The sequence below is a fragment of the Rousettus aegyptiacus genome, unplaced genomic scaffold, assembly GCF_014176215.1.
Source record: "Rousettus aegyptiacus isolate mRouAeg1 unplaced genomic scaffold, mRouAeg1.p scaffold_m13_p_7, whole genome shotgun sequence".
Taxonomy (NCBI): Eukaryota; Metazoa; Chordata; class Mammalia; order Chiroptera; family Pteropodidae; genus Rousettus; species Rousettus aegyptiacus.
The window spans coordinates 89,428,702-89,441,918 of NW_023416310.1; the positions used below are offsets into that span (position 1 = coordinate 89,428,702).

At 52.1% G+C, this 13,217-nt stretch overlaps 1 protein-coding gene across 2 annotated transcripts in view; it reads left to right on the forward strand.

Moving 5' to 3' along the window:
- Window positions 1-13,217, forward strand: part of ANXA6 (annexin A6) — a 45,849-nt gene that overhangs the window by 17,250 nt on the left and 15,382 nt on the right. For both annotated transcript variants that reach the window (XM_016118718.2, XM_016118719.2), the window contains exons 7-17: window positions 623-702; window positions 2,484-2,540; window positions 3,322-3,415; window positions 3,843-3,938; window positions 5,312-5,370; window positions 6,311-6,433; window positions 7,550-7,608; window positions 8,973-9,051; window positions 10,738-10,819; window positions 12,054-12,148; window positions 12,741-12,854. In XM_016118718.2, the coding sequence (XP_015974204.1) occupies window positions 623-702; window positions 2,484-2,540; window positions 3,322-3,415; window positions 3,843-3,938; window positions 5,312-5,370; window positions 6,311-6,433; window positions 7,550-7,608; window positions 8,973-9,051; window positions 10,738-10,819; window positions 12,054-12,148; window positions 12,741-12,854 (938 nt within the window). The remainder of the gene's footprint in view (window positions 1-622; window positions 703-2,483; window positions 2,541-3,321; window positions 3,416-3,842; window positions 3,939-5,311; window positions 5,371-6,310; window positions 6,434-7,549; window positions 7,609-8,972; window positions 9,052-10,737; window positions 10,820-12,053; window positions 12,149-12,740; window positions 12,855-13,217) is intronic.

Genomic DNA, 13,217 nt, shown 5'->3' on the forward strand with positions numbered 1-13,217 from the left:
ACAAATGAGATAACAAGAATCAGACTTTAACTGGTGAGGACCTGCTTCAGACAGGTGGTCAGGGAAAGCCTATCTTGGAAGGAAATGAGAAGGAGCCATTTGTAGAAAGGGGGGGGAGAAGATCCTTGCAGGCAGAGGACAAGTCCAAAGGCCCTGGAGCAGACATAGGCCTGGTAGTCAGTGTGAGGCAGGAGTGGTGGAGGGCAGGGCAGGACCAGACAGGCCCGCAGAGAGAGATGATGTTTTGTTCTAAGTCCCATGGGAAGCAGCGGAGCCCGTGATCAGATGTGGGCTTTAGGCTGGTCACCCTCGTTGCTGTGGATTGGAGAGGGAGTGAGAGCAGAAGCAGAAGGAATGGTCAGAGGGCTGTGGCCACTGTCCAGGTGAGCGATGACAGTGGCGCAGATGGGGGTAGAGAGGAGTAGCTGGATCCCATTACATCGTGTCATGGGTCAGTACGAAGGACTGAAAATACACCCTGGATCTTGCCGCGGCCGTCACGGAGACCGGGTTCGGGGATTTGTAACCAGCATCCGATCATTTTGGGGGCATCAGGGACTGTTACCCTGGATCGCCGAGGTCTCCTGTGGAGGGGACTAGAGCTCGTGTTCCTTCCCTGCAGCCTACGAACGAGACCTAGAGGCTGACATCATTGGCGACACGTCTGGCCACTTCCAGAAGATGCTTGTGGTCCTGCTCCAGGTTGGTCCACCTTGGGGCCCTCCCCTGTGCGCGCTACCAGGGTGCAGGCAGAGTCTGACTGTGGGCACCTCCTCCCTGTTCCCCCAGACAGGTGGCCTGCAAGGCATTCCTAGTATCTCCTTGGGTGTAAAGTCCTTCTCCTATACTGTGGCCACCCCTTTCTCTCCGCCCATGTAATCCTCAAACTTGAGATGGTTTCTGTCTGGTGCACCTGGGTGTGAACTTTGAGGGGCCAGTGGGTCTGTTCTGTTCCTCCTGGTTTGCAGGGGCAGGTGACCCACGTTCCGTTTGCATATGTCCTTCTTGTAACCAGAAATATCCTCTCCCGTGACCTGCTTCCCCTCTGCACATGCACCGCCCCACCCCTTCCAGGCCTGCCCTCCGGCCACTGCTTCTCCAGCCCCCGAGCATCCTTGAGCATCCTTGAGCCGGGGCTGCCTTCACAGCGGAATCCTGCTGCTCCTCCCTTCCCCCTCAAGAAGCACATAAAAAAAAAAAAAAGCTCATAAAGAGGGCGCAATCTAGTGTCCTTGGCTGAATTCAACCTACCATGTTGGCGTTTTTCTTTTGTTTTCCCACTCAATTAAAAAAAACAAACAAAACACTTTGAGTTAGTTGCTAACAATTACAAGTAGGGAGCTTTTTCTCAAAAACCAGATTTCTGGATTCTTTTGAATAATGGAGAGTTCTGGCAACAGCAGGCCCGCATTTTGCATGACTGCAGTGGGCTGGAGAGCAGGTCTCACCTGCCGTTTCACCTGCACAGGTGTGGCCTCACGGCAGTCTCTTAGTCACAGATGTCTCTCACCCAGCTCCAAGGACTAAACCTTTATATATGCATTAGGCGACCTCTTTGTTTCTTTGACCTCCCCCTTCCCCACATTTTTGAGGAAGTTCCCTTCTTTCCATAACCATGATAATGCACATTTTATATTAAGAGCAACTGGAGAATTTTCAGAAACATCAGGGAAAGTGTGACCTTTGCCCCATTTTCAAAGAGCATATTCTGAAAAGGGGAGTTCCAGCCTGTTTCTTAGAGTTAAGGATGTTGCCTCCTCAACCTCTGACGCTAAGTGGGCACTGACATGCCACGGATTGTAAGCTTGCCAGCTCTGTGTTCCTTCGCTCAGTCCCAAAGAACCGGGGGGTTGAGATCCTGAAATGCACAATCTGGGGAAAGAGGAAATAAGCATTGATTTGGCCTCTGCCCACATAACCAAGCAGCCCAAGAGGGCTGTCCCCCGTCCCCTGTGAATGTCTTCTGTCAGATGAGGCAGACGCATGGGATTTGGTGCCTTTACAGCTTGGGAGCTCAGGTCTGAGAGTCCAGGTCTCAAATACTCATTGGTGAATTCTTTGGGTTAAGGTATGAGAACCTCTACTGGAACGCATATGTGTGGGATTTTTACCCCTGTGATATGGCTGGGGCCCAGGATGGGCCATGCCAAAGCTTGTGACAAGGGCCCTGTCCTCACAGATATTCTCGGTAGGCTCTGGCCTCCTCTGGGATGGGATGGCAGCACCTGGAAGGACCTTGATTGTTCTCAGGACTCCCCTGTTTGGTCCCAGCTCCGAGGATGAGGGGAGAAGCCAGTGGGAGCAACTCTGATTCCCCAGGAAGCAGATGCTGCCGTCTTGATCCAGTGGCAGCTATAAGTCACTGCTCCTGGACACCTCTGGGCCACCATGGTGTCCCAGTCCGCCCCGTCCCCACCACTGGCATCCACGCCCTCCCCTTGGCTCTGGTGTTTGAACCACGTGTCCCTTGTCTCTCCGCCCAGGGGACGAGGGAAGACGACGACGTAGTAAGCGAGGACTTGGTGCAGCAGGATGTCCAGGTAAACAGGCAACGATGGAGGCCCCCAAGCAACGTAATTTGCATCAAATACCAGAAATAACAGTCTCAGCATCATTTATATAGTGCTTCGTTGAAGAAAAGATTTGTGTTATCTTTCAAAGATACACAACATATTTAAAGTTGGCGAGATGTATTTTGGAGCTTTCATCATTTGTTCATTGATTCAGTTTATTAATAATTTATTGATACCTACTTTGTGCCAGGCACCCTACCACGCACTGGGGAACCAGTAATGAACAAAATCAGCAGTACTGGGAGAGATAGGCGTATGTTAATCACATGAACACCTCTTCCCAGGATGTACCATACATTCCAGGTGTTTTGAGCCCCACTGTGTGCCACTAACATTGCAGGGGCAGATATAGAGAATGCCAACTCACAGCCCCTGTCCTGGAGGAACCCATGCCATAGTGAGGAGACAGGCATATAAATAAATCATTGCAATATCCAGTGAGTCAAAGCCATAAAGAAATATAAAGCTGTAGGAGCCCGGAGGAGAGAGGGAGGGAAGGAAACAGAACTCCGCTGAGGGCATCAGGAAGTACCTTGAGAACGAATGGGACATCTGATCTGGCACTTGAAGGTGGAGTAGGAGTTTTCCCAGAAGGAAATGAGGAAAGATAAACGGTATATGAAAATCCCCTGAGGCTACTAATTACTGTGATGTTCAGGGATCCGACATGGCTTCTGAGTGGCTCGGCCCATGAGTCCTGTGTCCTGAGTTTACCTCTTTTGGTTAAGTCCCACCTCTTCCCCTTCAGGACCTGTACGAGGCAGGGGAGCTGAAATGGGGAACAGATGAAGCCCAGTTCATTTACATCTTGGGAAATCGCAGCAAGCAGCACCTTCGGTTGGGTAAGCTCCAGAGAAGACCTATGGCTGCTCCCTTGCAGCTATGCCAAGAATTCTGTTCTCTTGCCTTTTCTAATAGAGCATCGTAGCTGCTTCATCTGCCACCCAAACACCAGCCCTGATTTTATTAGACAGTGGTTTGTATGGTCCTTAACCAAAGCAGTTAACATGATGCTTAGCACTTCCGTCTGGTTACCAGTCCTATCTTCATGTTGGAGCATGAGGGATACACTGTTTCCTGCAGCATAAGGCAGCTTGACTGCGTGGCGGCTGGTGAAATGCACAACCTGCCTGCCACCCCCCAAAGTACTAGCCCTCCCTTCATGCTGGCACTCCAGTCCTGGTCACTGCATCCTCCCTTCTGAAGGCGCTTTTATTCTCAATACCCTGGGACACTCCTGACATCCCTGTCTCCCTCTCTCTGGCTTAGTGTTTGATGAGTATCTGAAGACCACAGGGAAGCCCATTGAAGCCAGCATCCGAGGGGAGCTGTCCGGGGACTTTGAGAAGCTGATGCTGGCCGTGGGTATGTTCTGACTTTGCATCCCCACGGGCTCTGAGGGAGTCTGGGATTCTGGCCCAGGAAAAATGGGCTGGGAATGGAAAAAGGAAATTCTACGGTATGGAGATGGGAAGGTGAGAACCAGATGGGCAGTGGATTCTAAAGGTTTAGCCAGGGCAGCATGGCTGAGACCAGCGAGGCAGGGAGTTGAGCCTCGGGCCCTGACTTCCCTCTGCTCACACTCATCCAGCGTGTCTGGCAGGGTGAGAAAGAGCATGGGACTGGGGGGGCAGGGGTTGAGAAATAAGGATCAGAAGAGTGGATTTTGTAGAGCCCAGTATACTGTGTGCCAGGCACTATGCTGAGTGTTTAACCTTTTCTGTTTTTATTTTTTTTTTAAGATGAGGCAACCCTTGGTTGACCTCACAGATTGCGAGGACCTTGTTTGCTTACAATACCTTATTTTTTTTTTTTTTTTTTTTTACACCTACAGCACCTGGTCTTTATAAGTGGTCTCCCATCCAAGTACTAACCAGGCCCAACCCTTCTTAGCTTCCGAGATCAGACGAGATAGGGCTTGTTCAGGTGGCAAGACCTTAGACTGAGTGTTTAATCTTTAAAAAGGACCCAGGGAGTGGGCGCTGTTGTTACCTCCATCTCACAGAGGCGGCATCACTTGCCGAGGGGATGTTATATAATGAATTGAGGGTACTCTGGGCATGAGGGATGCGAGGAGCTGCCTAGTTAGTGGTGAAGTCAAGATTCAAACCCAGGCCTTCTCCCAAATCTGCTATTGGCTTAGAGTCACTTATCTTTGCTGGTCCTCAGTTTCCTCATCTGATAGATAGGGCAGAGGGAATGGACTGCCTGACACAGAGGCTCTTGCAAGCCAGACATTCCAAGACTCAGCATGTCTGAGCCTGGGCTAGGAAGCGTGTGTGTGTTTCTTGGGGGAGGGCTACAGCCCAGACCTCATCTTCCCACCCAGAACTGTCCCCCGCCAACCCTATTTCCCGTAGTCAGGTTCTGGCCCGCTCTGCCAGCAGGATCTAGTGATTCAGGAGCCAGTACCTTTCTGGCTTAACAGAATCTAAAGAAATACCTTTCCCAGCTCTTCCCCAGATGCTGCCTCCCACCTGACCCAGTTCCTTGTGAAACCCCAAAGGACAAGAAAGATGCAATGGGTTTTTGTAGTGCACTACTCACATTATGACAGGCCCGTTTCCTGATTTATCCCCTGGGTTTGTTACCAAACTCAGCCATGGTTATCAGGAGCCAGGGTTCTTCCTGGGTTTGAACTGGGTGGCCCCCAAGGACTGAAAAGAAAGAAGGGGTCCAGCCGCTGTACCCCGCTTCTGAGGCAGCCAGAATAACTGCCTCTTCCTCCCTCTCCTCAGTGAAGTGTATTCGGAGCACCCCGGAGTATTTTGCTGAAAGGCTCTTTAAGGCCATGAAGGTACGTGGCGGGGTTGATGCAAACAGGTTGGGAGAGGGGGTCCCTGCCTACCACTGCTGGGACTTTAGAACAAGTCCTCGGGGTCCACTGGCCAAAGAGAGCCTTCAGTGGATTAGCCACAGAGCAAAGTGCTGGCACTCTGTTCCCGGTGACCTCCAGAGCCTGCTGCCCGGTCACGTATCATGATCGATCAGAGGCTGAAGTGTCAGCCTGCACCCAATCCATCCAGGCAAATGGGTTGGAAGCCCACACTTTTAAAAACCGTTAAGTAACCAGAATGCTTATATATAGTGTACATTGGGAAGTAGAAAGCACTTTAGCATCGTCTGCTGAGTCCCGATGCTCATCCCAGTGACAGCGATTCCACTGGCCCGAGAACACTGCTTCCTGCCATTTTACACACAGACCTAGGAACTGATGATATTTCCATAGCACGCAGGGTAAACGAACGGAGTCATTTGTTGCCAGAGACCATGCACCCAAAGCCCCTGCGTGGCCATCCTACAAGGGCAAGTGGACGGCAGCCTAGTCTGCCGCCTAATGCCAGAATGAGGGCAAGCAGCTCAGCCCTGGAGAGATGGTGTCTGTGTGCACGTGTTCACGAGAATATTCATGGCAGCATCGTCCATATTAGAAAAAAACTAGATACAAGCAGTGTCCATGAGGAGGAGCAGGAGAACTATAACTGCACAGTGGCATAGTTACAAAGTTCCAAGATGTGCAAACCTGAATAATATATTGCTGAGAGTTACAAAGTTAGGTCAAATTATAAGGAAAATCAAAGACACACAGGGAGCCTCAAAGGGAATGGCAATGTTCCAATCTTTTGCTCTTAGTTTTGATGTTTTATTACAAAAATTGTATTTTCAGCTAAGCTGGGGACTGTCAGCACCCTAGCTCTCTCTCAACTCTCTGTCCCCTAAACCCACTTGTCTCCCAGGGCCTGGGGACTCGGGACAACACCCTGATCCGCATCATGGTCTCCCGTAGCGAGCTGGACATGCTTGACATCCGGGAGATATTCCGGACCAAGTACGAAAAGTCCCTCTACAGCATGATCAAGGTGAGCAGAGCTGACAGGGGCCAGAGCAGGGCCACCACGGGAGGGAAAGAACTGTCCTAGAAAGCCAGAGTCTCTTGGGAACTCCAGGAGCCCATGCCTCGTGGCACATTCAGGGCATTTAACAGAGAAGCAAATGTCTGACAATGACTGTAAGACGTGAGGTACGTGAGGTGCCTCTTCAGAGGAAGGCAGGGCTGGGTCCTGAGTGGCACACAAGCTGTGTCCAGGATGAGGACTCCATCCCAAGGGCAATGACAGGTCAGTCTCCTGGAAGAAGGGCAGGGACACTGAAGAACACAAATGAGAGTGAATTTGGGCCCTCTTGGCCCTGGGCCAGTTTGATGACCCCAGGGTTTCCAGCCCATAAGCCTTGGTCAAGAAACAGATGTAGAATTGGTTTTTTTTCTCTTTTGGGGTGGGGCGATGAATGGGATCAAGCCTTCTGAGTTCAAGCCATGGTCCCCAAAGTGTGTTTCTAAAGAGGAATTTTATAGGCATTAAGTGAAAAAAGGTTCCATGAGAAAATGTTTGGGAAAAAACTAGAATAAGCCAAGATAAGCCAATTTCTTTACCTCTCAGTTTATAGCCTTTAATATGTTAATCCAATACGAAGCTCCAAGAGAGATACAGAATATGCCTTGTCTGTCGAATGTACATGTACTTGTTTGGCTTTGGCATCTCCCAATGTCTTTGTTCGTGGAGCCCTATTTTCACGGACTGCTTTCACTTGGGAGGGACAGGCTGGGGACTTGCTGGTGACAATGGTGTGCAGGGTCTGGCTCACTGGCTCAATGAAGCAGTGAGCATCCCTTCTTAATTCCACATTTTGTAAAGTCGTACTGGTAGCTTGGAATTGTTCGTCGGAAGTATTTATACCGTGGAAATTGGCAAATTGACAAATCCTACAAATCAAGGCTTTTTTTCCTTTTCTCCCCCACCCCCGCCAGAGAGCTGGTCTCAGCCACCTCCAGACAAGAAGAGTCAGGGCTGCCATGGATAAGTGTTTAGCCTTTCCTATTTGGGGCTCTCCTGAACCTTCCCTCCTTGTCTGAGAAGACCGTAGGGTTGGGTGAGAGGTCACCTTTTTTCTTTCTTTCTTTCTTTCTTTCTCCCCAGAATGACACCTCTGGCGAGTACAAGAAGGCTCTGCTGAAGCTGTGTGGGGGAGACGATGAGTAAGTGGCTTCTTGGCCTTGGGGGTGGCAGGCCAGAACTCTCCTGGCTCTCATCCTGATGGATGGATGGACGGATGGATGGATGGATGGATGGATGGATGGATGGATGGATTGGATGAGCTTGGGGATTCCTTGGGGCCAGAAGCCCCATGCAGGTGAAAGTCTGAATGTGTGCGTGAGCATGACTGTGGTCTCCTGTACATGGAGACGCCTGCTTTTGTGAACTTGGGACGTCAGTCTGGGGTCGTGGACCAGGAATCAGAAGATGAGGAGTCAGGCCCTGATACTTCACAGGGGCATCTGAGTGTCATCATCTGTCGCAAGGAAAAGGTACAGATACCTGCACTCCTTACTCATTTATTCAGCATGTTCGTAGGGAAGCACTTGACGATGCTTGCAGCCTAGAGAGGCATACATACAGACCAGGCGCACACACAGGGCAGTCCTGGGATGGGGGAGGCGCATGTGCCTATGAAAGCACATGCAGGCGCACAGCCTCCCTGGGGAGAGGCTCTTGGAGATAACGAGGCTGAGACCCAAGTAGGAAGGGAAGGAGGAAGAAGGGGTGAAGCCAGGATCTGGAAGAACAATGTTTGGGGTGGAAGAAAGGCCTAGAAATGAAATGCGAGGACGCCGCCGGGTTCATTTTTATTACCATGGTTGCACTTTGATAGAGTGCTGGAAACAGAGATGAGGCCGAGAGGGGACCAGAGGCTGGGGGCCCTCTTTCTGGCGTGTGAACCTCACCTCAGGGTAGTGGGGAGCCATTGAAGAGATGAGATCGGTGCACGACTTGACCAGATGTGTGTGCTAGGAAGGGAACTATAGGTACTGAGCTTTCCCTTCTCTGGGGCTTATAAGGATCCAGTTAAGTGCTACTAGACCTCCTGTCACCCTTCGGTGAGTGCCGCGGGGGCTGATTCGGTTCAGCAGACATGTACTGAGTGCTCGCTCTGCACAGTGCTTTGCAGGAAGGGCTGAAGAAATGATGCGGCCATAAGCTGGTCATAGACTTTGTCTGAGAGGGGAGACTCGAATAGGAATAAGGGGAGCTCGAGGCATTGGGGAACTCCCGTCCTGCTTGGGACCCCCAGCCAGGAAGGCTGCCGGGCAGAGTCAGCATCGTATGGGGTCTCCAGAGGGTAGAAGGTTCTCAGAAATGGAGTGAGCGCTCTGGTGAGTGGACGAGCCAAAGGCTGGAGAAGAGGTAGGCGAATTTAAAGTAGAAGTGTGTGCACGTGTGTGTGTGTGTGTGTGTGCGCGCGCGCGCACCTGCGTGTGTATGCATGGTCTGTGTCGTATGTGTGGAGTGTTGCCTACGGTGACCGCCCCTCCTCTCCTCCTCCCAACCCCCTCCATTCCAGTGCCGCTGGCCAGTTCTTCCCGGAGGCAGCGCAGGTGGCCTATCAGATGTGGGAGCTTAGTGCAGTGGCCCGAGTAGAGGTCAGACCCTCCCCACCTCCTGCTTGACCTCTTGACCACAAAGCTTTTACTCTTCTGCTCGCACTTCCTGCTGTTCTGGCTGGCGCTCAGCCGTCCCCTGGTGGCCAAGCCGAGAGACGCCGGTTTTCACCTCTGAAGCTTCCTTTTCTCCTCGGAGAGATGAGTTGGTGGACGGGCACTCTGGTGTGGGCATCTGCTTCCTGCATTAATTTCTAACACGCTGGGAAGTGTTCTGGTCCACTCACTGCTAACAGGGCTTGCCAAATGGTGACCTGGCTGGTTTCACGGAGGAGGCTGTCCCATCCTGGGCCTAACAGTTGGGGTTAAGAGGCATGAAAGCTGAAAACAGATGGGCACCCCTGGGTGCACAGAAGGATTAAAGATTGTCCTGGTCATCCTCAGACCCAGGCTCCATATAGGATGAGAATGAAAGTTTTCACAGAAGTGCTTGGGGCAGATCGTTCCAGAGATCGGTAGCACTTGGTCCACGGAAAAATATTTGGACCCTTGGATTCTCTGTTACTCACTTACTGTGCCGCCTTGGGCAGGTCCCCACCTCTCTCTGAGCCTCTGTCTTTAAGATGAGGGCGTTAGACATGGCAATCCCTGTGCCCTGGAAGGGCTCTTGCGCTCTGGTGTTCCAGGACAGCATTCCCCAACTTAGAAGGCAAGAACTGTCATTGCAGATGATCTGAAGTTTCTGAGAAATTTAGTTTGGAGGAGGGGCACCTCCATGGCATTAAATAACCTCGAACCTCACATGGCGGGAAAGCTACTCCCTTTCGAGTTCCTCTGTCCTCCCGATTATGTTAAAGACATGGTCTTGGTTTAGTGTCACGTCTCTGCCACACTCGTTGATTTTCCTTTTTCGTAATGAGAGAGCCGAGAGAGCCAGCTTCAAGTTCAGAGATTTTGCTTTTGGTAAAAATGGCATCTTGGTTAAATGTGGAGATCCGTGTTTCACTATATGTTTTTTGTTTGTATTACATTTATTTTCACGGGTTATCGTTGTCCATTTATAGGACATGATGCCAACCTTCTATTCTTGATAGTGATATAAAATTATTCTCACTCATTAATTTCCTTAACAAATATGTTTTGAGTGTTTACTCTGTCAGGCACTGTTGTAGGATATAGCAAGGAATAGAATGGATAAAAAACCTTGCTTCAAATGTACTTCAGAATGAATGCATCTAAATAAAACAGAAAAGCTGAATTAAATAAAAATATTAAGAAATAGCATAGGGTGAATGCAAATATGGAAAACATTGCAAAGGAGTGTCTGAAAGTTGGGGAACTCTGTTCTGGCATTCCAGAACGTTTCTGTTGCCTTTTCTGGGGGAATGTCTGTCTAAGAGGCAGAAGTGCCTTGGAGACAGGGCAAGACTCTGAGGGACCGAGGAGGCCACAGTGGGGCTAGGACAGAGCTGGCTCCTGGGGCAGGAGCTGGGCCCCTTTTTTCCAGGACCAGCACTTGTCCTGCCTGGCTTGGGTCTGTCTCTCTCCCTCCCTCAGCTCTAGGGCAAGGGTCTGTCTGCTGCGCCTTCACCCCGCCTCTTCCCCCCAAGCTGCTCGGTTTGGGGCTCTGGGGAAAGCCTCCCCTCCCTCGCATGCTCCTCTCTTGGCCTGGCCCCTCCGGGGGAGGGGCCTCCAGACACCTGCTTAGTCTCTTTCTGCTTCTTGCAGCTGAAGGGAACTGTGCGTCCAGCCAATGACTTCAACCCTGATGCAGACGCCAAAGCGCTGAGGAAAGCCATGAAGGGACTTGGTAAGGGGGACATGAAAGGGGCAGGGGTGGCCTCTGGGGCAGCGGGTGTGGCAGGTCTGGCAGTGGGCTGGGCAGGGGCAAGAGCTGACGGCTCAAACTAGTGTCCTTGAGTCTCCGCCCTCCTGAGGGGGCTCCTGGCCCCCAAGTGCAGGGAGGAGGGGAGAGAAGGGGTTTGTGAGGAACTCGACACGAGCCCTTCCCAGAGAGACTATGGTGTCCCCAGCCCCTCGGGAGCAATAACCTGGTGTAGAAAAAAGTACTGGGCCTAAAGGCCTGTGTTTTTGCCCTGGCTTTGCCACCAACTCACACTGTACCTTTGGGCAAGTCCTTCAACCCCTATGAGCCTCAATTTCCCCTTGTTATAAAATAAGGGATGTGGACCCTGTAATCCAGGAGTCCCAGTTCTCCAGTGGGAGCACTACCTGCACCCCCCCGTCCCCCCCCCCCGGCCCCGACACCCACTTCTGGGCCTCCAGTGGGAAGAACTACCCTGTGGGTGGATGGATGGTCCTTTCTCCCCCCATCTGTCCAATAGCACCTCCCTGGGCCCTTGGGTTAAGTCCTGTGCTGTGTGGGCTTCATTTGTATTTGTCTCTTGGGAATAGCAGTTTCTATGGAGCATATCTAGGACTGTAAGATGACAGGTGTAAAAATGCTTTTTAAAGAGTCCTGTGCCAGGTCTGAAGTTGATGGCATTAATCTGAGAGGCAGGAAGCAGTATCCTGATGCCTTCCTGAATCGACCTGCTGGAGGGACTTGGGGTCTAGCTTTCAGGGAGTTGAAGAAAAAGGACATAGAGTCCCCAACAGGATTTAGATTAAGAGGTTAGAAGGATCCCTTAGTAACTACTTCAGCTCTCTTCATGTTAAAGGTGTGGAAATTGAGTCCTAGAAAGGGGACAAGACTTGCTCAGCCAATGCCAGAACCAGGACTAGAATTCAGAGGCCCTGATCCTCTTCCCAGTGCTCTCTGTTCCCCTAGGGTTTTTGTTTGTTTGTTTGTTTGTTTGTTTTTGTTTTTTCCCTTAACCAGGGACATGACAAAAGTACAGGGAGGAATCCGGGGGAAGTTAGTGGCTTGGGCCAGAGGCAGGGCTCCTGCAGGGTCCCCGGGAGCACATGGCAGCCCAGCCAGGCTTCTACCCTGACAGAGATTGGCGGGGCCCATCAGTGGGGGGCATAGGGGAAGCTGGGCCACAGGCCTGCCTCTGAGCCGTGTGGCTTCGGTGACTCAGGAACCGACGAGGGCACCATCATCGACATCATCACACACCGCAGCAACGCCCAGCGGCAGCAGATCCGGCAGACCTTCAAGTCCCACTTCGGCCGGGTAAGGGCCTGAGCCTGCACCCCGGGCCCACACCCATCCGCTCCTCTGAGGGAGCACGGGCTATCACAGCCAGCTCTGCACAGTCGGGCACCTGGGGCTTCACGGCAGTGGGACCCCATGTGGTCGGTCACGTGTTCTGAGAGCGTCTCCAGCGTTGGGTTTGGGCTGCCTGCAGACACATTCTCTCCATTCCCCCAGTTCCTTGCGATCGGCATCACGTGTGAATGGCTTGGGGCGAGATTAGAGATACGAGTTGTTGCTTTCACGCAGCAGCGCTTTGGGCAGCTTTGGGCAGCTTTGGGCGTCCGCAGTTCCCTCTGCATATGGAGGTTTCGAGGCCCCGAGGCTAAGTGTCAGCCATCATTGTGCCTCCTTCCCTACCTGCTGAGAGCGGATTTTACCCTTGGTGGTTTTTTCCCACCCTCTTTGGCTTCCGCTAAATGGTAAACCCAGCATCAGCAAAGCAGACACAGGCTCCCGTAATCCCCTGCGTCCACGCGGAGCCCATGTCCTCGCTCCGTGTCTCCTCCCTGCCCTGGGTCACACGTGGTCAAGCACTGATGCCGCATGACCTTGGCTCTGCCCTTTGCAGGACTTGATGGCCGACCTGAAGTCTGAGCTCTCTGGAGACCTGGCGAGGCTGATCCTGGGGCTCATGATGCCGCCAGCCCATTACGATGCCAAGCAGCTGAAGAAGGCCATGGAGGTACGGTGTGGGCCTCAAATGCAGGTGCTGGGAGGATGCAGCCTCTTCCCTAGCTCAGCTCACCCCTGCCCTGCGGCAGCCTCGCTCTCAACCAGCCTTTCTCCCCGTGGCGACAGGATGGCCTGTGTACATCCCACAGGTAGCGGCTATGGTGGAGAGGCCCTTCCTCCCAGCATTTCTGCCAAAGAAAGTCTTGGTTTTTACTGTGGTTGGTTTAAGTGGGGTCCCGTGCCCAGGAACCAGAGGGGTCAGGGGGATCTCTCGGAGCTGCTGGAGGAAGCAGGAGGGACCTGGAAAGAATGACAGCCGCCGGAGTCCACATTCTAGTCCGGCGCTGCCACACACTCACTGTGTGTTGTGGGG